This window comes from Copidosoma floridanum, unplaced genomic scaffold (genome assembly GCF_036245765.1).
Source record: "Copidosoma floridanum isolate Cflo_tuat_1 unplaced genomic scaffold, Cflo_Japanese_pri ptg000027l, whole genome shotgun sequence".
NCBI classification, from domain to species: Eukaryota; Metazoa; Arthropoda; class Insecta; order Hymenoptera; family Encyrtidae; genus Copidosoma; species Copidosoma floridanum.
In genome coordinates, this window is record NW_028321904.1 from 8,821,609 (window position 1) to 8,847,490 (window position 25,882).

A 25,882-nucleotide genomic window follows, 5' to 3' on the forward strand; every position below is an offset into this window, starting at 1 on the left:
CTAACTTAACATACTGTTTTGCCCCCACAAGTAGAGTGATACTAAAAACTTTTACTCAATTCGATCTCGGGGGTCTGCACTTAAAATTAAAAAATGATGTCACCTTCTCAAATTTAAGAAATTCAAGAAACCTTATACACATTGGTTTTTGTAAAATAGTTGATTATTTAATGGATCAGTTGCTCTAAATTTTGTACATACAATTTCATATTATTGTTTAGCAAGCTAAAGGTCTGTATGGACTGGCATTCGTTTAGTTTGATAATTTTTTAACTTTTTGAGCTTTTATGTTGGGCTTGCTGATTTTAATTTGAAAGTTAAATTAGAATTTAGCAAGGGAAAAATACTATACAATAATTTTCGTAGAATTTTTCAGTTTTTAAAAATTTTTAGGTCGTCATATTTAAATCATTGCTTTCAATTTTGTGCTTATAATAAGAAATAACCGTTGGGCGACTACAATTATGCAAATTAAATAATTATTATCTAGTTTGGCCGTTTTTTTTATTTGTTTGGCCGTATGATGTTTGATATTTTAAATTTTCAATTCTCATTTCGAATTTGTGTTCAGCGACCACAAATATCCCAATAGACTAATTTTTAACTTATATAGCAGGTTTTTGCATATACTCAGCCACCATATTCGATTTGCCATTTCAAATTATGCACAGAAAGTATCGAATTCATGTTTAGCAGACCAAAAAACCTTTGTAGACGAATTTATGTACAATTTTGGAGGATTTTTAATTTTTTTGGCCACCACATTGGATCCGCCATTTTGTAGTTTGAACTGTAAATGCCAAATTCGAGTTTAGTATCTGAAAAACCCTTGTGGACTGATTTTTGTCAAATTAAGGCCGATTTTTGAGTTCCTGGTCACCACATTGGATCAGCCATTTTGATTTTTCAGATACCAATGCCAAATTCGTGTCCGGCAACCTATTAAACATATATAGACACTATTTTCAGAACAAAAATGTCATCCGTTTTTTAAAAAACCACTTAATCTTCTGAAGAGAACGCTGTAGGAGGTGCTTTTGGGAGGTGTTTTCACCCCCAATTCACTTTTTTTTTAGTTCGCACCGATTTTCCTATATTCTGTTATGTTTAAGCTTAAAGCTTCGAAAAGAATCATCTTGATTGGATTAATACAGCTGCCGCTATTCTTTTTTGACAAAAAAAATGGCACTTGGTCCTACTGTGCGACGTTGACAAATACTCCAGGGACAGGGTTTTTTTTTCAAATCACGGTACAGTAAGGTTTTTCAACATGATAAATAGGATAAAAATCGTGGGAATAGGAAAAAAATTATTTGGACAAAATTGGTTTGAAGCAACTTTTTGGAAAAAAATCGTTAAAGTATCAAAAACCATTTTTCTGTACAAAAAAACGGTAAAGAAAACAAAAGTTGTGAAAATATAGTAATGGCCCTGTAAGGCTTGAAAAAATGAAAAAAATGAAAAGTTATCAATAAAAATCGTACAATCACTTTTTGCATAAGTGATTAAATAGAGTAAAAAATCGCGATTTTTCGATAATTAATTACTCGAGTTCCATACTTCAAAAATATGTGCTTGAAGGCTCAAAATGTGGGGTTTGTGTCCTATGTGGTTTTTTTTTTTTTTTTTTAACAAACTCTCTTAACTTTATGAGAAAATTAGGTAAGTATAAAAACAGGTGCTTCAGAAAAATCTTTGACAATCGACGAAAACCGGACCTACGGTAAATATAGGCATATTTATATGTTCATCAGGACTTACTTAGCAAAGTTATTGCTACATAGTATGCAACAACATCCAATTACCTTATTAAAAAAATAATCTGAGAAAACAATAATTTCACGTATGGAGACCCCTGACAAGAGAGCAGTGATGTGGTGGGGGAGCAGCAGAAGGCTGCTGCTTTCTAAGAATTTTTTAAAAAAGTCAAGGCAGTTTGTTAAAAAAAAAAAAAAAAAACAAATAGGACTCTAATCTCACGACTTAAGCTTCAAAAGACATATCCACAACGTACGAAGCTCGAGTGATTAACCATCGAAAAAACGCGATTTTTTACTGTATTCAATTATTTATGCAAAAAATTTCTGTACGACTTTAATTGTTAACGTTTCATTTATTTGTTTTATAACCTAACAGAGCCATATCATTTATTTTTGAATTTTTGTATTTTTTATCCCTTTTTGTACAAAAAAGTTGTTTGTGACACCTGAACGAAGTTGCTACCAATCGATTTTTTCCTAAATATTTATCTCTTATTACCACGATTTTACTCCTATTTATAACGTTAAAAAACCTCACTGTACCGCGATTTAAAAAAATCAATTAAAATCAACTATAATTATTTTTCACCCCCATTTTTGAACTAAATGCTAAGGTGTAAGAGCGGGAACCATTTATTAGGTTAAACAAAAAGCTCTTGTCGAAACGAAACGTCATTTTCCTAATTCTCAGAAATTGTCCATGATATCGGACACGTGAAATGGTGCTTTTTTGTGGTAGCGCAGCATAGCTGCTCGCTGCAAGCAGAAACTCGTTTAAACACGTGCATAGACAATGGAGTCTGGTATGGACAAACCCGGATAGTAGATGTTATAGGAAACCTTAATGATTAGAGAATTGAGCTTGAGAATAGCCTCTGTTGATGATAACAAGCGCAAGCCTTAGTAATATGCACCGTCTCTCTCATTTTTCGGAGAAAACTTTCATAGTCCCCCGCAAAAAATGCCGATTGCCGTACTCCAGTTCCAGGATGGGTCACCAACGTGGTGGAAACTAGCTTTGAGGATACTCATAGTAGAATTTATTATTTGACGGTGTCGCTGCTATGAATTGTCTGCTTGTTTCAGCTTCATACAGTATAGTACGTAGATATGTTCGCTATAGTAACTGTTATAGTATATTCACTAGGGAATTTTCTCCAATCTAACTACTGACTTGGTCCATTCACTCTACATACGTCGTATCTACTATGCCATTTCACCGTGCATAAGGTTTCATATAACGCCATCATTGCCAAATAACACTGGTAAATCACTTAGGGAACCAATGAACCAAAACCTCGAGAAGAAGTTATTCATCAACTAACGTTGAAAACCTGCATTAATATTATAAATGGCAAAAATTGTGAGTTTTGATACAGAAGACCGTTAAGAACCTATTACATACATTACGTTACAATGTATTAACTGCGCGCATGCTCATTTCTGTGTGCTTGATCACGTAAATCAACGATACATGTTTTTAAACATGGGCATTATGCGACTCTCTTACAATATTTTAGTATTGTTATGTTATTATAAGTATGATGATTATCATGATCGCCTTAATATCATCAAGATTAATCAAGTAGTATTATTGAGCGCACCAAACTATGACTTCATTTTAAACATTCCCCTGCTTTAACTTCAACGGGATGCAATTAACTTTAAAAATCAAGAAAATTTAACCTAAATTAAGGTGTAAGATAAAAACGCAATTTTCGCTATATTACTTACTATCTAATTTTTCATCACCAATTAATATCAACTTAGGCATTGGTCAAACAAGAGAAGTATCAGCTGTATCAACTTAAACAACTCTCACTTTTGAATCGGGGGCCGGAAATACTTCTAACACTTTATCTAGGGGCCAACAATAAGGTGGAGAGTTTTCCTCTTTAATAATTACTAAATCCCCTACATGAAACGATCTCTAAGGGACAGTCCACTTTGTTCTTTGCTGCAAGGATGTAAGGTAGTTCTGAGACTAACTACGCCAAAAACTCTGGGATGACTGCGAGATAAGTCTCCAACGCTGCATGCACGAGACCTTTACATCTGACAAATCAGTTTCAGGCAGTATTGTAACCGGTTTCAAATTAAGTAGGTGAGCAGGAGTTAAACTTTCCAGGATTGATGGATCATCGGTCGAAGGAGAGAGTGGAAGAAAATTCAAGCATGCTTTTATTTACACAATAACGTAGAGTATTCCACAAATGTGTAGACTTGATTATCTACTACTCTCTTCAAGTGATGTTTGGTAGACTTTACAGCTGCTTTTCAAACTCTACCAAAGTGGGGAGCATTAAAGTGCCAATTGGGTTTTAAAGTTGACAACTGCGTTATTAGATCGAAAGAATTGCAAATCTCGGTCCATCGGCGTCTCAACTTAGTGTCAGTGATAACAAAATTTGTTCCTCTATCACTATACAGATCGGAGCAATGCCCCCTTCTAGAAATTAAACGTTGGAGTGCTGCAGTAAAGCCTTCAGCTTTGTTGTCTTCAACAATCTTTAAATGGACAGCCTGAGTACTCATTCAGGGAAGTATGACCACGTATCCCTTAGTTGTGCCTTTACCTCTGAATTTGGCCAATCTAACGGGGAAGGATCCAGCGTAATCGACACCTGTCTTCTGAAAGGCTGCAGTGGGTCTAACTCTAGCGCTCGGCAGATCTGCTACGATCTGATACGAAGTTTTACCAGTGTAGCACTTACATGTAAAGCATTTAGTAATGACAGAGCGAACACTTAGTCGACCCGGAATAATCCAATACTCGCGACGACATGTACTTAAAGTAAGTTGAGTACCACCATGAAGCGTCAAATTTTGGGCATATTCTATAATAAACTTAGTAAAATGATCCAAGGAAGTCAATACTAATAGATGTTTAACTTGGAAGAGTAATAGTGAATGACTTAAATAACCACCGACTCTAAGCAACCCATCTTTGGCTTGAGCTTAATCAATGAGTTGTTAGGGGGTAATTTTATAGTTTTTTGTTAAGCAAAATCAGAAATTATTTAAACTTTATCGCTCAGCAACTTGAACTCTGATTTGAAATGTATGATTTGATATAGCTGAACCATGTACAAACTATATTAAGGAAAGGTAACTGAGAATTCGATTTAGCAATTTGTAAAAGAATCTAAAACAATACGCCGTTACCCGTAGAAGTTTGCCTGAATAAGAAAATCTAGAGTACAGGTTCCAAGTGTTAGGGAACAGAGTCTGTTGATGACTAGTGGGAAAAGGTGAGTCGCTGACTTGCACATTTGAAAGTTCTGAATCGAGTTTGAACGCAGGGAATTCAGGGGTGAGTTGGTGGAAGATTTTAGGGCCAAGAAACCACGAAGAATGTTTTAATAACTAGGATGGCCTGGCACTTCGAGAGGCAATATAAGCGTGGTTTAATTTATCCGATACATGGTGCCACATAGCGTTAGGAACCAGATAATGAATATCACTACGACGGTTGGCTATAAAAGTGGGCCATTTAGATGGTTGAACACCTATCCAGTGTAACATGTCTTTTGAATCCAACCATAAGTGTATAGAATTGATGCGTATCCTCGAATTTTCAAAAAAATGACTGGCTAGTTTGGCTATTAGGTGAGCAACGCAAAGTTCAAGTCGCACATTACTAATAACCTTTCACAGAGCTACCCTTATTTTGGAGTGCAGAAGTGAAACACTAACTTGCTCCCCTTGAACTATGCCAGTATACAAAACCGCGACACAACCGAGTTTCGAGGCGTCAGAGTAAACATGTAATTCGATCAGTTGGACTGTGAGAGTAAATTGATTCCACCTAGGGACTTTAATCTCATTTAATTTCTGTGTTTCTGACAACGAATGCAACCAATTATTCGATATATCTTTAGGAACTGGAAAGTCCCACCCGAGTTTCACCAACCACAGTCATTGTAGAAGAATTATAACATAAACGATAATTGGAGCTAACCAACCAAGAGGGTTATACAACCAAGCTATGTGAGAAATTATAGATATTTTGGACCATATTTTACGGGTAGGGGTTTCACAGATACGATAACAAAACACATCCTCGGATGGTATTAGCAGACCACTTATGCAAGGAGAAACCTCCAAGATTGGTCACGTTAATCAATTGGTTTCTTTTTTATTTTTAATTTCAATTAGTGAATGACCTCCAGATAATGTATCATCCATATGAATTTCATTGCTCAATAACGTGGAAGCTAAAGGATAAGCTTCATTGTAATCAATAGCTAAGTGCTTTATAACGCGCGTAGCTGAGAAGGGTGAACAAGCTAATCCATAAGTAACAATCTTTAACAAGTAAATTTTTATGGGTGTCGAGAGCTTAAATCGCCAATAGATGGATTGAAACTTCCTATCTAATTCATGAATCCAGATTTGTCAGGACATTTTTTCGATAACCGATATAAAGGCGAATTTGTAGTTTCTCCAGTTGGAAATAAAATCAGGAAGACGAGGAAGTAAGTTTGGCCCTGAATGAAGAAGCTCATTTAATGAAGTACAAGAAGAAGCCTTTGCTAAGCCATTGAACACGGTACAAAGTTTAGTAGTGGAGCTCGACAGTTTGATAACACCATGATGCGGCATAACCCATTCCTTTTTAGTCAAATCACTATTAACTTTACACATGTTGTCTAGCTCTTGATATTCTTGCATGAATTTAACACACAAGTTGTGAAGTTCTGGGTTTTTCTATAATCTACGCTCCAGATAATTTATCATATTTAAAAATAGATGTCTAGAGTCCTCACAAGGTTTAGGAAATTCGTTGGGATTATATTTAAAAAGCAATCTGACGATATATCTACTCGACTTGTCTCTTAAGTGTGTATTAGAAAAATAATTCTTACAATTTATCTCGTCAGGTGTTAATTGTTGCTGTGAACTAGCGGTAATCTTCTCTATCTCCTAAAATCGTAGCAGCAATGGTAGCAGCTGGGGTTCTTCTGAACAATGTAACGAGATAGTACTACGAGTAAGAGATTTAACTAAACCCATTGGACCCGACAAGATCCAACCTAGAAAAGTACGAGTGGCAATTGGTTCAGCGGGACTAGCTCTTTTAATTTCCTCCTCTACAACCCTTGCATTAACTTCAGCTTCTAGGATTATGTCTATTTTATTAAAGCTAGTGAATTGTGAGCACCTGTGGTAAAACCTTAGCTTCTACCGATATCTTGAACTATGATGAAAACATGGGCTTCATTTCAAAACTAATTATCCCCTTGGCCACTTCTACAATAGCACTACTAGATTCAGAGATGAGAATGCTCGAATGCTGTCATTTCAGCTTTAATACGTCGCAAAAAGAATCAGACACAATGGAGCATTGCGAGCATTGGTCGATAAGAGCTCTAACTAACACACGTATACTAGTTAGACCAATAATATATTCACGAGCCGTATCTAAAAAAACACCAACTCCACTAAAGGGAGGCAAATCAACATGATGCGAAGCTTGCTTAGAATCGGGTCTTTTAGAGTTAGGGAAATTATTATCGCTCCATTTATGATCCTTGTGGTCCTGACTCTGAGCAAGCTTTTGTAAATGCAAAAGGGTACGGTGCCTTCTCTTACACGTCAGACAACTAAAGTTAGATTTGCAATCCTTAAAACAATGCTGAACTAGGCAATTGAAACATATTTCATCCTTTACAACAAATTCATTACGAGCCTCGACGAAAAGAGTTTTGAAACTATCATATTTAATCAAATTGTGAGTACCTTTGCATAGCAAACAAGTCATCATTTCCTTCACAGCACGCTGGTCTTCAGTGGGCTCGGAAGGAACATGGGATTGGTGGGGGACCGTAGAGGGGTATTTAGATTTTGATTTCACTACTTGAGACTTCGGGGCAGTGTTAACGATCTCACAAGATTCTAAAGTTAACATCTGAAACGATATGAATTCATGTATTCTAGCGAGAGTTGGTCGTTCTGTACTACTTCCGAGAAATTGTGCCAATCCTCATTAGTAGAAACATCAAATTTGCTAATAACTACAGCAATATAAAGGTCACCGGTTACCAAGTCGCGACCCACGGCATCAAGTGAGTCCATCGGATTGAGCATCACTTTACTAATGCACTTCAGTTCTGACCCTGCTTCCAATTTCATAGGCTTACATGAAATAATACCTTAAAGATAATTGTTTAAGAGACGGCGCTGACTATTGTAATAATTTGACAAGGTCTGCCAAACTAAAGGATATTGATCGGCAATCAATTGAATAGATTTAATCATTTCGAAAGCTTTTCCACTTATGTGCGCACGTAGTTGGTGGAGTTTTATAATATTGCCTATGTCGTCTTTCTTATGAACTAAAGATCGAAAAGTATCACGAAAGTTCTCCCACTCAGACTACTTTCCCGAGAATTTGGGCAGTTCAATACGAGAGAGATACGAGTTAGTTGTTAACTGAACTATCGGATTTGATTGAATTCAAGGAATTACTGGTGACTCTTAAGGGTTAACCTTTCTAATAAATTCGATAAAATCCCCTTTAACTGCATAATATAGATCTTCGACTTCATCGAGTAACTCTGATGTGAAATATAAGTAATTCTTATCTACAGTAGTAATTGACGAAATCTCTTCATGATTCTCATTAAATTTTAACAAAAGTTAATCTAAGGCTTCGATTGAAGTCTTTACCCTCCCTCTAGTCATTTTCTCTCTACCAAATTTCTTAAAGTTCTCAAAATAATTACTTATTTTCGTATGTACTTTAACTTGTTCCTTATACAGGGTTTCCATTTTAAGTAACAAATTGAAATGATGAGAGAAAAGGCAAAGTTTTAACGAAACACTAATCCAAACGATACGCACTTATTTATAATTAAACGTAAATTTCTTAATGTCTCTAATCATTCAAATTTATACTTCTGCTATTTGCAGCAGAGTAGTAACGTAGTTAGCCGAGGCTCTAATGGCCAACAGCAGTAGCGCTCTTGACGCGTGTGTGTCAGGGCTCTTAAAGCCAGCAACCAGCAACAGCAGCGTTCTCGGTGTGTATGTGTGTGCATCGGAGCTCACGACCCGCATCAACAGTAGTAGCGCTCTCGATGTATGTGTGTACGCTGGGGCTCACGGCCCACAGCAACAGTAGTAGCGCCCTCGATGTGTATGTGTGCGCCAGGGCTCACGTCCTGCAGGGAGGCAAGTGGGAAGGGCGTGCAGCAAAGTCGAGAGTAGTGAGGAACTAAACAGAAAGACAATGATATATCGCACTTTACTCACTATCTCGATGAACAAGATCAGCTCCGAGAAGCCTTGCCGTCCGTCCGATCGTCGAGCGCCGCAGTCAAGATGGCCGCTCTTCTTATGGGAGCGTAATTAATGGCAAGCCACGCGGTCTCGTCCACTTTATACTCGGTAACATCAGGTGCCTATTCAGGCGCCAAATGTTTGGAAAAGTGAATTGAATCGAGGGGTTCGTACTCCAGTAATTAAGTAATAATGCACAAGAATTGAAAAACACCTGTTTATAACTAATTACATTTAATTTAAGTAACTTTAATCCTTGTTACACCATTAACTATTTTAACTTTCTAACTTCTACGTTTAATTACAAATAATATAAATATAATTAATGCCTGAACGCGGAGCGAGTTTACAAGAGGAATTATTTAAATGTGTCGAGACTCGAATTAAAACGATAGAGCGCTCGCCTTGAGTATGTAGAGGCTCAACGATCGGACACGGACTGACTGTCTCGCGTCGTTTTCGCAGAGAGAGAGCCGCTGCTCTCCTTACAAGTGCTACGATTGGATAAAAGGGACGACGCGCGTCAAATTTTTATAGGTGTGCTTCAATATCATCAAGATTTATTAAGTAGTATTATTGAGCACGCTAAACTATTATTTCATTCTAAACATATAACAATGATAACTTAAATGTTTTTTTTATTTTCAGGTACCATAGACTAATTTTATTTGTCAAGAACTGTTGAAAATCGTCAATACGTTTTCTTTAATTGAGTAAATTTTAACAAATGAAATTTATAATTTATTTACAGTATATACTTATTATTATTGATAAGGAAATGAATGGTGATTGGTTAAACGAAATATCTATCGTTAATACGATCTCTTGTGAATGATGTATTAATGAAACAATTACGATATTTACAAAAAACAATTTAATTAAAACGTAGTGATTATAATAGTTAATTTGAACCTCACTAAAGTATCTATAAAAATATATGAATGAAATTATTTGATTAACTTTGAAATTTTACCAGCGAAATTATGTCTGACTTAGATGAAAAAAGTGACTATTAGTATTTGGGAAATAAAAAAAAAGAGTATTATTATTTGGGGGAAAAAATTGTCGCATACTGAATCTTCTATGAAATATTTATAATACAATTTTTACACTAAAAAATGACAATGTCAAATATTTCATATGCAGTATGTTAACTACTTTAGATTAACATCATTTTTGTAATTCATCAGTTTACGTACCGTATATAACAAAGAATTTTTCTATTTTGTATTATCATAGATTTTAATTGGTTTTTTATAAAGTAATAAGACAAAAAAGCAAATAATTCGACGAACGGAGCTTAATATACTAGTAGAAAATTTAAATAATACTGTACTCAACAAGAAACAGTCAAAGATAGAGTTGCGTGTTATAGTAAATCAGATTTATTTATTACAATGACATACAATTCTTGTGGGTTAAAAACAAAAAATAATTTGCAATTAAATCGATTGACCAGATATTGTATTTTAAAAAGTAATTTTAAAAGAAGATTTAATGGTAGAAAGAGTTACAAAAAAACATTTATTCGATAAAGCTGCATCCTCAGTACACTCAATTAAATTTTAGAATCATTGCTTACATTGTATACACACTGTTTGCACCCTAAATAACAATTATAAAATTACAAGTCTCGAGCAAATTGACACACTTATAAATCTATATATGTATATATATGGGCAAAAATCCTGATCCAACTGAAAATTCTATATTATATAGTTTAGTCATAAAGCACATGATGCATGACTTGTGTGGCAATTAGTGTTAGGAAGATGGAAAGTGTTCCAAAGGCTATCTAGAACTTCAGTCAGTTGTAGATCACTTAGTGGTCGCAGTGGCGCAACGAAAGAGTTGCAGTTCCGTCGATCTCTGAGGTTAAGCTGCATTGGGCATGGTTAGTATTTGGATGGGTGACCGTCTGGTGATCACTCAAGTCTCGCCGTTTCGCCTGTGCTCTTGATTCTCGAAGGTCGATTAACTGTTTCTCTTTCACTTCGACATCGTAATTATAGGTGTGACTATAAGTTCGTCCAGATGTTTATATGCGTATAAACATCTGGTCATAACTCAGGTGGACTGATGGCTGAAAAACACTTTTCTTATGTAAAAAAAAGCCATATCTGAGCCTACGGGCGATGATGAATGTTAAAAAAAAAGTTGCAGATCACGATAAAATAAAACTCAACGTAAAAACAAAATATTTCTTACTATTCAGGTACTGTAACGTGTGTTTACTTTTGTACAAAAAAAACCATGTTACCACTTGATTATCAGTACATATTTCAAATTAAAAAAACAAATTTAATACATAGGGATCCATAAGAAAGTGGTATACATAATATAATTAATCAAATATACTTTTAAATGATTTTTATTCAAATGCACGGAATAAGTCTGCAAAATACTAATGTGGAAGATAAAACGAGAGATCAGGCTTTTTTGTGACACTGTTGATTAAGATATGCTTTGTATTTAAAGACTCAATCGAAAATGTAAGGTTTTTTTGCTTTCAAGATTTATCAAGTTACCTTTTATAAGTGTTCGAACTTGTGTACAAAAACCATTGCAAATTATTCATACGGATTTGACGAGAGTCAATAGTCTGAAGTCTTATCCTAAGTTCGATTTGGACTCAAGTCTGCGTGACGTGAAGACTGTCTTCTTGAGTAGTAGTCAGTATCACAGAGGATGTATATATATGTATGGAAATACCAGAAGGAAAACATTATTCAGCTAAGGCTCTAAAGCAAATGGTCTGTAAATTAAGTCATTATCTTCATTGATTAAAGATCTTCCCTAAAAGATTAAATAAGTGGTTCAATTAAGCATTTGCAAGATCGGTTTGACTTAATGTGTCTTAGAGCCGTACTTCTTTTCTCGGAAACAGGATGAAAAGACGTTTATTCAATTGCTCTATGTGAATGACATGATAGTCTCCAGAAATTATTGTAATAAATAGAAGAAAGTCAAAGATAAACTAATGATCAAATTTGAAATGATTTATTGAGATGAATCCAAAACTAAATTCATGATTTTTTTTTACAAAGAAGTGAAACATTACTATCTCTGAAGTAATATAATCAAAGTTTTGTACATTGTGTATGTACACCACTACATGTTACATGTATAAGCTGAAGACCGTAGACAGCCAAAGCTGGTCTGCACACTGTAAAGCATGCTCGAGGCTATCATCTTTAACCTTATTTTTGGCATATTCTTATTTATTTTAAATCTCTACAAATGTTAATCCTTTTGTTGATTAGGCTACCCTTTTCCCTCTGTTTAGTTTACTACCATGTTAATAATTATATATTTAAAAAAAATTTGTATAAAGGTATGAAGATATACCTCAATCACAAGTTATTTAAGGTTATGTTTTTATATTGTCCAACACTCCTCTCATGGTGCGCCTGAAAACGCTTCTTTTTCCTTAGAAAAGCTGTAAAAATTGTTATTGTTGGACAATTTTGCTATAACCTTTTAGATACAACGTTGTTTATGGTTTTCGATGGTCAAGTTGTTATATTAAAACTTTTTACTATCTTATGCGCATTTATTCTAATAATTTAAACTGGCCATACTTATAATTTTTTACTTTAATTTCTTTACGTTTCTACATAATGGGATTCACATGAAATCACGCGACTGACTACACATTGTCGTACGGCGAAGGTCAGTACTTTCTCCCACGTTTGATCCACAGTTCAGAAAGAGAGAAGTTTTTTACGTAAATATTGACTTCTAAATTAATGCATTTCATCTCAGCACGAATAGTTACGGCGAAATCACCTATAAACAAATATAGTAGTAGCTTTACCTCTCTCTGTATGAGAAAGAAACTGGAGGGAAGCATTTATACGTGAAATATCAGTGTCCCGATTTTGTGATTCCCAGGCTTATTATGGCATGCTGCAAGTTACTCGCATAAAAGAGACAAATACACTACATACAAAGCTAAAAATTTGTTCGAAATAAGTTTACTTGAACAGTACTCGATCTTTATCTAGAGTGGCAAGATAAAATAAATAAAATCTCAGCACAGTACCACAGTGTAAGCAAAAAAAGTAAGAAAACCGAGTGAATAAAAATAATGGAAAATACTAAATAATGATAGGTAATAGTTGATGAATACAAATAATGGATTATAATTATAATTATCAATAATGAAACAAAAAGATTTATGGAAAAATAACAAGTAAGTTTTAAAAATAGTTCGAATGCAAAAATTATTTGAAGTGAAATTTGCATATCCAATAAAAATTTTTATTTCTCATAGTGCAATGCATTTTCTGTAATGTTAACGTATATTTGACATCCTAACAAAATGTCACAAACGTAAAAATTTTATTTTTCCAAGACCTACAACTTTTACGTACAACATTATCCAGCAAAATTCAAAGCAAAAGACTTATAGAAATTTTTTATCTACTGTTGATAATATTTAAGTTTTGTTTTGTTTTGTATTTTTTAAAATTACTCTACGTCCTAAATAATAAAAGTTTTGCTTAAAAAGTTCGTACTTTTCAAGGCTTACAACTTTCGTATATACCTTTTGTTTTGCAAAACTAAAAACAAAAATGTTAGAATTCATAAAACAGCCTTTTTTAAAAAGTTTTCTTCAAAGCACAAGTCTTTAACAATCTGTAATCAACAATGCTTATTGGTAATTATTAAAGGAAGGCGACTCCTTAGAAATTAGTTTGAAAAGAACAAAATAATATACTGTACTGAGATTTTCCGTTAAAATTCAAGTGTAGCAAGAATCATAATAATTTTTTTCAGTCTCTAAAAAATATGACGTGTGGGACCGGTGAGGGCCAAAAAAAATTGAGTGAAGGGCTGTGGATGAGTCTAGAAAAAAACTTTATGGACTAAAATAACAAAGAAAAACATTGAATTTTTCCTTATTTTTTAGGGGGGGTGGTTATGAAGGATGGTGTGTAGCTTAGGAGAGTTACATGAAATGCCCTACGCAAATTACTACAGAATATATGTATACATATACGTGTATGTACTTCCATACTATTCATTAACGTAGATAACCTGAATAAGAAATTCTATACGTTAGTGGCTGAAAAAGCACTAAGCATAAAATAAAGACTCAATTGCAACGTAATAAACCTTTTATAAAAAATGAATATTGCACGACTGAAGTTTTTTATTTATAAGATAAAATTGTAAAAACTAATTACGTAGTATTTTGACAGTATGTAATTTAATAATTGATAATTACATGCAGATGAATAAAATTTGAATAAGTTGAACGGATAAAGATTGACAGGTAAATAATATAAAAAATTATAAGATTTTTTTCGAATAATTGTAAAGAAAAATTTTACTTAATTGAAGTTTTAGAGTTGACTTGTGAATCGTCCAGAAAAAAATTTTATATGAGCAAGTGGTTGGTAAATCAATAATTATTTCAAAGAGTTTTATGAAAACTTACGTCATCGGTTATAAAGAATGTATAAACTGCACAAAAGTAGATTTCAAATATTTGAATAATGCACTGAAGTATAATTTTGTTGTATTTTTGAAAATAAACGGTACTTTGTAAATATCGTCCACATGTTTTTAATATACTCATAGAAGTATTGGTTATAATAGGACCAGAATATTCTTTTTTTTTTTTCTTTAACTGTTTTCTAGAGCTCCCTTCATCTACATAATCTAATTTCAGTTCTTCTGGAATCTCATCATCTGAGTCTTCTGTTAGCTCTTCTACAAAGATATTCTGAAAAAATAAAATTACTTGTGTATCTTATAGTCAAATAACAATTTTCGTGTACTAGATACTAGTCACAATATTTGAAGCCTGGCTAAAAATCGATAATATCACGTTAATTATTACGTGATAAATAGCGTGATTTTTGCAGATCACGTGATTATTTGCGTGATTTATAACGTGATTTGTTACAATTCGATAACGTCACGTAATAAATAACGTGCTTTTTTTTAGCCGGGAGGATATTACAAAATGAACTGTTTTCTGTTTTCTTAGTATTAAAGCAGAAGTTTAAGCTTCATGTTCTACTTTACTTTTATAAGTTTTATCCTTATTGTTCAGACTAGCTGCTTGGTTCACAAAAAGTACAGTTGAACTTATTAAACTTAGTATACTTGTTTATTTTCAGCCAATTTACCATTTAGTACATACATATTTCTTCAAATTCAATCACACGTTATGCACACGCTGAAGCTAAAAAAAAAACCATAGATTTTTGACGCAATTGTCATTAAGTAAAATACTAAATAATACATAACTAGAGACTGAGATAAATAACTAGAGGGATATAAAACTCAACATTTTACTAACAAATAAATGACCTTAATTGTCTCATTATGCGATGATAATTGACATATAAGTAGGTTTTGCAAGGAATTTCAATTAATCGAAGTCTGGACAAACAACAAGTTATAATGATGTTAGTTTAAATATATAATGTTACTTTGTGTAATGAGTACGAGGTGAAAAAGTCTTACGTTTTTTTTTACTACTGAGTTGTGTTTAATTAAGTTGATTCTAATTTTCATAAACTAATATAGAATAAAATAAATCTAAAGAGAGACACAGTTCCAATAAACTACAATCTATGAGATAGTGTGACCAGTAGACTAGTCTACTTATTAAAACTGTGTGCGATTGCTCAGGACCGTAAGTTGTACTGCATTTATCACTTTACTATCGTGTTGACGGTCAGAAAAAGAAATTATGATTTTTTATACTTCCAAGGTATGTGCAAAACTGTTGCAGGTGTATGAATTTAGATTAAGTATAAGTCCAACAAACATGTTAGCAGTAGCAAATAAGTAAGGCCTTTTGGTCAAAAAATTAAACTAAACAGCCTGATTAAAAGTTGACAAAGCTATATAGCTTAAGCCAACGAAGTACTAAGTAACACATATAACGGGACATAAGCTAGAACATAAACTGAGCCTAGCTATAAATCTTTAATCCCTTTTTCCATCATAAGCCATTGTTAACGAAGAAATTAATTTTCAACATTATCACATGTTAGCTGGAGACTATGACAAACGATGAGTGAACTTATTATTATTTAAGAATACTAAGCAATAGGATAAGACAAGCCAACTGTAGATAGCGTTAGGGCAGCAATATGTAACATTATATACACTGTATTATTGTATATATATATTCTACGGCACAGTAACACTAACGAGCTTAAACACCTCGATACATTCGTAGAGAAATAACTTTTTCATTTTAACTACCAGAAGTTCTCTCGTTACTGCCAAGAACGCTCTTAGAGGTCGCTACAAAAACACCAAGCACTAATATTGTTACAATGTATTACATATTCACTCTAAACTATTAACAAGTTACACTTTATCGTGTGGCACATGACGCAAGGAATGTTTTTTAACTTTGTTTCATGTTTCCGTAACGATACACTTAACGTACTATTAGAATGGGAGTTGTTCTGTAAGCCACAGTGGAAAAGTTGGAATGACTCTAACAATAAGGGTAGGATGTAGGTATGACTGCTTTAAGTCATGCATACCCGCAGTACACTAGACCGGTGTACGTGATCGTTACCTACCAGAGTATTTCCACAGTTCTATAAAATTGGACACACATGGGTCCTGGACACTGGAAGGCGTGATACTCTTCAGCGTGTGCACACAGAACGGAGGTAAGCATCGAGTAGTCTCAGTTTCAAGCAGCAACATTCATACGGCAGTGCTTCTATCAAGGGTCTGCTGCTGCACCATTGCATCGTGCCAGTGTGGGCTATGCGCTGAGTTCAAGTTCTTGTTCTTATCCCGGTGCGTAGGTACTCTGTACATAAGTAGGCCTTCTACATAGTACTGGTACAGGTATAACCATTTTATTATTTCTCGACATGATACAGATCCATATGCCAATATACCTATATTGATAGAGCGCGTGGTGGCTCAGTCGGCTAGGTCGTAGATTCGCACGCGGGAGATTGCGGGTTCGATTCCCGGCCTGTGCGACTTTACGGGCAAGTACCTCTGTGATTTTTCACATGTGCTTTTTCACCACGCAATGCTCCTCGAGGAGGGTTTAGGCGACCTTCTCGCAGCAAAATTGCCTAATTTCCCCCTACCCCCTCCCAGTAATGGGAGGCCTCCCATCCCTCTTCCCTTCCTTCTCCAAAGTGCTAAGTGCCCATAGTAGTGCCCTTATTAAAAAAGGAGCCGGACGTAGAGCACTATAATATAAAAAAAAAAAAAAAAAAACCTATATTGATAGCAGTCTATGCACGAAGTCAACGTTATGCACACTAACTTCAAAGATAGTTTGTAGGTAGAGACCGAGAGTTTGCCAAGCCCTGCATGTACTTTATACGTAGGTGGGTATCGCTTATAAAACAGCAAAACACACGAGGAGACAAAACTATCTATGAAACCCTTAACTGACCGTTGGCAACTAGACTTTGTGACGTATTCGGATAGCTAAACGATCCACCACGTCACGATATTCTTAACCTTTTTGAAACAGTTGAAAAAGAAAAAAAAACTGAAAAATATTCATAAAACATGAGTTTTCAACAAATAATAGAAAATCTATCATTCTTTTTATATGAGTAAGAAAAAATTTTTTTCTTGTGCTGCTAAAACTGTTGTAATCCATTCTACCAACAAGAAATTTAAATACTTTTGTGTACATATTTATAAATATTTATCTAATTTCCATTAATTTGTTGATTTCAAAATTCATGCACCATTTTTTTCAGTTTTCTTTAAAAATTTTTAAAGCTAATACTTACATTATATTGTTCTCTATCTTTTTTTGTTTGTTTAGTTATACGACGTTCTGTAAATTAATTATTCAATTTTTATCATGACGTTACCTTTTACTATTTTTTTAAATCGTGATTAAGGTGATTTGTTGTGTTAAGTGACATTTACTTATGCAATACTACCCTATTTAAGATGAAGCGGTAGTATAAGATATTTTTCAAAAGGTCCTTAAGACATCTATTTTGGGTGTTTCATACATGATTAAGAATCAGTGTGTGAGCGTTTGTGACAAGTATTTATGAGGCATTAGAAATGTTATCATCATACAAAAGTTGTTTTGAGATAATCGGAAAATTTGACAATTGCGGGCTCTGACAATAAATGTGACTAGTGCTGGCAGCACGTCTATTATCTATAAGTCTTTATAAATGTTCATTATTAAATACTAAAATGTATACTGAAATCACTCTTAATATCTAATATAATCATTACAACGATAATGCCACCACTGATACATACTACATAGTGGGATATTAAAAATATTTTATGAAAAGTATAGTAATATTCACTGCCAGTGAAGTATAACCTCATGCTTGGGTACCCAAGCATTCCATAACCACTGACTTTTTGTTAATAATTAATGCTCGAAGTTACAAGCAGTTATGTATGGAATGAAAAAACTTTATCGAGTATCTGCAAACCTTTTCAATCTTTACTATATACTCCTCATAAAGACTACAGAAGCTGCATTAATTTTGGTAAGAGTAGGAGTTGTATGAATCTTAATGAAAAATCTGCAAGTTATAATTCAATTCTTTGGGATTTGCTAGCTCAAGACCTTTCGTTTTTAATGAATAATAGCAGGGATTTTGTAGCCAGTGCCCTAATTCACAAAATTAAATGTACTTTAAAAGTTGTTTTCTTTGCTGATAATACTTAGTTATCTTATAAGATAACTTCAACCTTTTATGAGTAATACAATTATTTTTTTTAAATAAATAGTTTGGAGCACAATGTGTTATGTGGTTCAACAAATTTATCTAGTAATACCTTTTTCTGTTACATTCATAATAATGTGTGTTTATTTGTGACATTGTCTTAGGTAACATAGCTATGTACTTCTGATTTTCAAAATACTTTTATGTGAAGGTACAACCCAAGAGTATTCTAATTTACAATTTATCAAAAATACTGCTTTAATCACTATTTCACAATAATCTCAGTTTCTGAATTTTCTTAATTTTACATTACATTTATAATACAAACGCAGAGAAATGAGTAAATACAATGGACTCTCTACTCACTAGAGACAAAAAGTCTAGAAAGGAAAAAACCATCATACTGAAAAAAAAAACACAAATCAAAGTACAACACGGCTTTGAAAGAGAAAACAACCAAATGTATAAGTGTGTGAGAAATTTGAGTGAGCACAAGATATTTAAAACAATAAAAGCTACCGTAAAACAAGGTAATTTAAAATAGTGGTGTAAGTAGTAAGAGCTAGTGATGATGCATACGAATAATTTGGAAAGATCAACTCTCGTTGTTGGTGTCACAAGCACACGATGGAGAGAGTGTGTTGTTACTACTGTCACGAGTTAGCAACTTAGGGGGTCAAATGGAGGCAGTGCACTGTTCCCAATATCAAGCAAAAAAAAAACAAATCCCATACTTGGCAAAGATGAACAAATTGGACGAGAGAAGTCGAGGAACTGAGCTAGCGCGTGAACCATCTCTCGTTCAGTGGTGTAAGAGATCTGCAGTTTTTATGAAAACTCGATACTGAAGCAAAAAAAATGTTTGTATAGAAGTTACCTAGACTTTTTAATTTCCATTCTAAGAAACATCTTAATTTGATTCGAAGATTGTTAAAAATTTGGTAAGTAAAAAATGTTTTTTTTTTTAATAGCCCAAAAAGTGTTTAAACTAAAAACTAATTTTCTTGTAGAATAAAGTTTTTAAAAAAATCTATAAAACAAGAAAAATAAAGTCAGTATATCAAATATTAACAATACAAGTGAGAATTGTGTGTTTTGAAGGCATTAATAAGAACTTTAAATTTTAAATTAATAGAATAGTTATTGCAAAAAATCATTTATTCATAACAAAGATGCTTCTGAATCTAAAATTTTTTAAATCGTTATAATTTTTTTTCAAAGATTAATGATTTTTATAGGATTCTTTTTTTCTTGAAAAATTACTTTACTAACTACAATTCTCATTTTATTAATTTTCAGAAACTATACTAATACAAAACAGGTTCGAAAAACAGGTACTTTTTAAAGTTACAAATAAATGGATTAACTTTCGCATTCTTAGTCGCATAACGTTGGAAGTAGGCGCATATTGTACCTCTTATTTTTCTACTGATAAAAACAAATTCGCTATACGTTACTTAGGAGCTCAGATGAGTTTTTTTTAATTTGATTGTATCTCTTTTACAGATAAATATTTTTCTTTGAAATAATTTTCTCTAACAGTGCTCACATTAATTCTTTACCTTTTTAGTAGATCAATTTTATTTAAAAATCGCCCGTTGTTATTACATAACAGCAATAGAGATGGCAATGCTTTTTAACCGATAGTGGGGAATTCATAAGTGGTGACGTCACTACCACTCTACGGAGGTTGTAAAAAAATAGCATTATCTCAGGAGCCGTAGGTCGTAAAGCAACACTTTTTTTATTTAGGGTAGTTCGTAAATATAACAACATTAATTACAAATTGAACTTACTAACAATTAGTTCAAAATATTTATTTAACACTTAATATTATTTAATGAAGACAGACCTCATTTTCCTCGCTTTAAACTCATGTATTAAATAAAAATACTTTAAAAATTATGGTTTCTTATATCGTATCACACACACACACACACACACACACACACACACACACACACACACACACACACACACACACACACACACACACACACACACACACATATATATATATATATATATATATATATATATATATATATATATATATATATATATAAGTGGGGCTTCACCCCCTTGTCAACCCCGTACTGTTATAACTGAAAAAAAGAGTCTTTAAATTTCATCTGTTAGTGGGAAAAGGTTCGTGCTCAGAAGTTCGTGAAAAAGAAAAGTTTTTGATCTACATCGTTAGGCATGAGCTATGTATATTAATCAGTAAATTTCCACACCACCCAGAAGGTACTATTGTGTTACGTTGAAATGTTATTTTAGAACTCTCGGTTATAATTAGAGAAAAAAGGTATACATTGTTTTTTTATAGATCACATTCTAAACAACGAAAAGTTTCCATTTCTTAAATCACATATAAATTATTTAAATTTTCTATAACATATACTTTATATTATTTTTGTTACAGTCTATTCTATATTTGTTACTATGCATTCTATATTTTATCAATTGATATAAGTAGTTAGAAAAAATTTTTCATTTCCAGATTCAATGACAAATATGGGAATAATTTTTTTACGGTATTTCACACTGTAAATTAAAAAAATCGTTTGTATTTTGTACTATTAAAATAAAAATAAATATTATTAAATTTTTTTCAAATAACCAGTATGAAAGTTAGCGCAAAAGGTGACAAAAGTTGTTTATTGAGAACTTTTTCTTATTTTCTGTATGGTGACGAAAATTTCCACATGAAAGTTCGTTTTGTAGTAATTAATATTGTTGTAAATAGATGGAAAAATTATTATGAATTTATGGTAGAAAACGATTATTATCAGAATGTAAAAAGTAGTGATGAATATATTAACATAATGTCAAAAAATGGGACTTATGGTACAAGAATTGAAATTCGAAACTTCTTAGATTTATTAAATGTTCACGTTACAGTTAATTTCTCGAACAACGATATTTAAACATATAGAAATTCAAATAATAATCTTAAACTAAAAGTTAATTTTAAAGGAAAAATATAATAAAAAATATTGCGATTGGTCGATTAAACATTGTATCTCCAAAAGATCATGAAAGATTTCTTTTTAAATTTGTATTAAATAAAGTAACTGGTTCGACATCGTTCGAAGACATTAAAACATATAAAAGAATAACTTATAAAACTTTTAAAGATACTGCAATTGCAATGGGTTTATTAGACAATGATGAAAAAATTGCTAGTATTTTTAAAGAAGCAATTGCTGTTATGGTTTCATATCAATTAAGACAAATTTTTGATTGGTTTTTAATTTCAGAAAACGTTTAAAGTGATAAAATATTAAATAAATACAAAGAATTTTCTACGAATGGTTTGCCTAATAAGAAAAGATAATTTAGCTTTTTTACGTCTTAATCACATTTAAGAATCAGAAAATGAATTATGTGGATGCTTTATTTTACCTACACCAAAAAAATTGGAGTGTAAAAAACAAAATATAGATGATGAACTACGATTCAGTAAAAAAATGTTAAGCTCGATGTATAAAAGTTTGAATAATGACCAGAAAAATCCATTCCATATTATTTGCAAACAAAAAAATTATATTTTTTTAAGAGATCGTCCTGGAGGGTAAGAAAAAACTTATTTGTATAAAACGTTCATTTATTTTTTTATTTCTCAAAATAAAAAAAATCATGTCAATGGCATGGACTGGCATAATATCAATTTTGCTTCCAAAGGGGATGACTAGTCATAGAACTTTTAGAGTTCCTTTAAATCTAAATAATATAGAAAGTGCATTTTTAGAATTTTAATCAGATAAAAAAAAATTAAGAGAAGTTGATTAAATCATTTGGGATGAGGCTTTAATGATTAAAAAAAAAGCATTGGAAATTGTAGACAGAGTGTCAAGAGATTTATGTCATACTGAAAAATATTTTGAAAATAAATTAATTATTTTAGGAGGTGATTTTCGTCAGATTCAGTGATAAAAAACGGTAATAGAAAAATTATACTTGAACAAACTATTGAATCTTCATTTTTATGGAACTTATTTCAAATTTTTAAATTAGAAGTTAATATTTGTTCTAACGATAAAGAATTTTAAAAATTATTTTAAAAAATTAGGGAAGGGAAGATTAAAAACTCTCATTATTCCTAAAAATTGCATTTCAAATGATGTATGTTCTCAAATCTTCTTAATATCTACAATTGTTCGATAAATAGTTTCATACTTTCATCGCATAACGAGAACACCTCTTATTTGAATAATAAAATTCCAAAAAAATTAACTGGAGAAATTAAAACTTACTATAGCATAGATAACCAACCTTATAATGGGGTCGATAAATCAGACGATAATATTTATTTGAATTTTTCGGTAAAAATGTTGAACAATATATATATATATCACTGTTTAATTTTATAAATAATTAGTCTATTAAATATAAATCTATCTCTTAATAAAAATTGATAAAATTGCAGTTTTTTTAAAATACACCACACGTTGTCATTACAGTATAGAGCATCAAAAATTAGTAGTGTATTTTAAAAATTATTTTATAAAATGTTAGTAGGGCGTACAAATTATCACATAGTTAACAAGATGATACAAGTAATAATGAAAAATAATGTAATTAATCTGTATTTTAGTAAAAAATAATGTAAACAAAACCAAAAACCAATCAGTTTGTATTTTATCTACAATTTTGATGTAGGTACACACACACATATTGTACGACTGTATACGTGCCGATAGATAAGATGATATTAAATATCTGATACTCGCAGAAATAGCGTTACAGTCGAGAATACGATTGGGATACGAATACGGTTTATTTGAACGCAACTACTTTTTTTATCGCCATTATGCAAGAAAAGCTAGCAATTTTTATTTGAAATTAATTTACTAGAAAGGTGAGCAGTTAATGTTTAAAGCAGTGTAAGAATTTTAAGAGAAATTATTTGTTTGTCAAGAACATTCAATTGAAATGAAAAAAAAAAAATCTAAGCTCCTACGTTACTTATAGCCACTTTTTATTATTAGTAAAAAAAAGCAGCTAAAAAATGGCTCTTTTGTCTTTGTATGACGAAAAATGTGAACGTTATTTCATTTATTTGTACAATTTAGAATCATCTATTTTTCAGACGCAATTTTAAATAATACAATTAGCTAGAATCAAGAAAATAAAAATTGTAGTCAATAAACAGTTCGCAACAGTTTAGCTAGGCATTCAAATGTAAAATAGCGAGGGCAAGAGCTATAACTGGTATAAGGAAAGATGAGAGCGTACTCCAATGGAACAATATGTAACCTCATATAAACTTGAATTTCGTTATAACTTGAGTTTTATTGTTTGTTGTAAGTGTTGTAAAAAAGCTCTTTTATCTTTAGCTGCTTAATTTTCTTTAATAAAAAGCTATTTTTTCAATAGTATGCATGGGCTCAACTTTGCTGATAATAAGATATACGATGTTATATTTAACAACAGTAGGGTTTCGGCTATCTTCAGATTTTTTTTCTATGTAAGTGCTTATTAATTTTTGGAAGTCTTAAAACATGTAGAGTATAGTAAGTTTCTTGGAAATCATTTGTTTAATATTATAAAATTACGAATAAGCCTTGAAAAAAAAACTCAATATCGATGTCACAAATAATTTAATATTATAAGTATGTAATATATATCTTCTTATATTCTATAGTTATTTTTGCGGGGCTATCCACACATTCTTCAACATATTATTATTGGAGTAATGTACATTTAACATTCCAGGAAAAAGGCGCTTTTCGTAATTTTGTTGTATGCCTACAATTTATATACTATCGAAATTGAAGTTAAGTGTCAATTCTATGCTATGTTGTGATGGTATAGATGTGTCCTTTTTTTTCTCTATGTCTCTTTTGTATTCTGCCATTATTAATTATACATCTCTCCATGTTTGACCAACATAACAGCAGTTGCAACCCGCACATGGTATGTGGTAAGCGACATTATTTTTATCAAGTGGCTCGGTTTCATCTTTTCCAAGAGAAAGATCGAATTTAATTTATTGTTTAAATTGTATACAAGACTAATGTGAAGCTTCTTATAATAGTATTCAATAGGACCGTGTAAGTGGGGAATGTATGGTAATGATAAAATAAGTTTATAATTATTTCCATTTCTATTGCGATTGTTAATTATATTTGTTTTTTAAGGCATTTAATTTTTTGTTTAAAAATTTAATAATAAATTTTTGAGGATAGTTTTTATTTAGTAAAAATTTATTGATTACTTTTAAATTATCGTTGTGGAATTGAGTGTCTGCTAATTTGATGGAAAAGTCTACTAATGTGTAAATGATACCTGTTTTATGTTGTATTGAATGATGGGAGAAAAAATTCAAGTATCGGCCAGAGTATGTGGGTTTTTGGTACCAATTACTTAGTACTGTATTATTTTGTTGAATGATAATTTCCAAATCTAAGAAAAAAATGCTGTTGTTATTACATGTCTCACCAGTAAAATGTAATTCCGGAAAATAGCTGTTAAAAAATGTTTTTAGTATAGTTGATATATCTAGTAGGCACACCAATGAGGATATCATCCACAAACCGTACATACAGTATAACATCAAAATAAAATTTCTCTATGCATGAAATTTTAAGCAAACGCATGACAAGATCACACAGCACCAGACCACAGGGACTGCCCATTGGAGAACCAAGAACTTGTTTATAAAATTTGTTGTTGAAATGGAAAAAAGTTGAGTTCAAAAATAAAACGCCTTTGCAAAATTTATTGAGAGAAAAATTAATTTTACGATTCAAGAAATTCTAAAAATGTCTTATTGCATTCATGATTAAGGTTTCACTAGAATTAGTAAATAAACTAACTACAATTAGACTAATAAGAGTGTAACCAGGTGACATGATATCTTTTAATTTATTATCTAACTCACAACTATTTTATGCGTGTGATTTCACCAGCGGAATATTCCTAATCAAATAGTAAAAAAAAAATTTTGAAAAAATGTAAGTAGGTGAATTCAATGTCGAGACAATTATACGGATAGTAAAGTCTTTTTTGTGTATTTTTATTAGTCCGTAGCATTTAGATGAGTTTTTTTCATGAATATCTTTATCAAACTTATTCAATTTTTCAAAAATACCGTATTGATCCCACTTTCTTACAAAATTTCTTGTATCTTTAACTGATTGCGTCAATGGATTATTTTCTAGC

At 32.1% G+C, this 25,882-nt stretch overlaps 1 protein-coding gene across 1 annotated transcript in view; it reads right to left on the reverse strand.

Annotated features, from left to right (window-relative positions):
* Positions 1-25,882, reverse strand: part of Vps50 (vacuolar protein sorting 50) — a 403,619-nt gene that overhangs the window by 138,201 nt on the left and 239,536 nt on the right. The window contains exon 5 of the mRNA XM_089595740.1: positions 14,491-14,778. Coding sequence (XP_089451866.1) covers positions 14,491-14,778 — 288 coding nt within the window. The remainder of the gene's footprint in view (positions 1-14,490; positions 14,779-25,882) is intronic.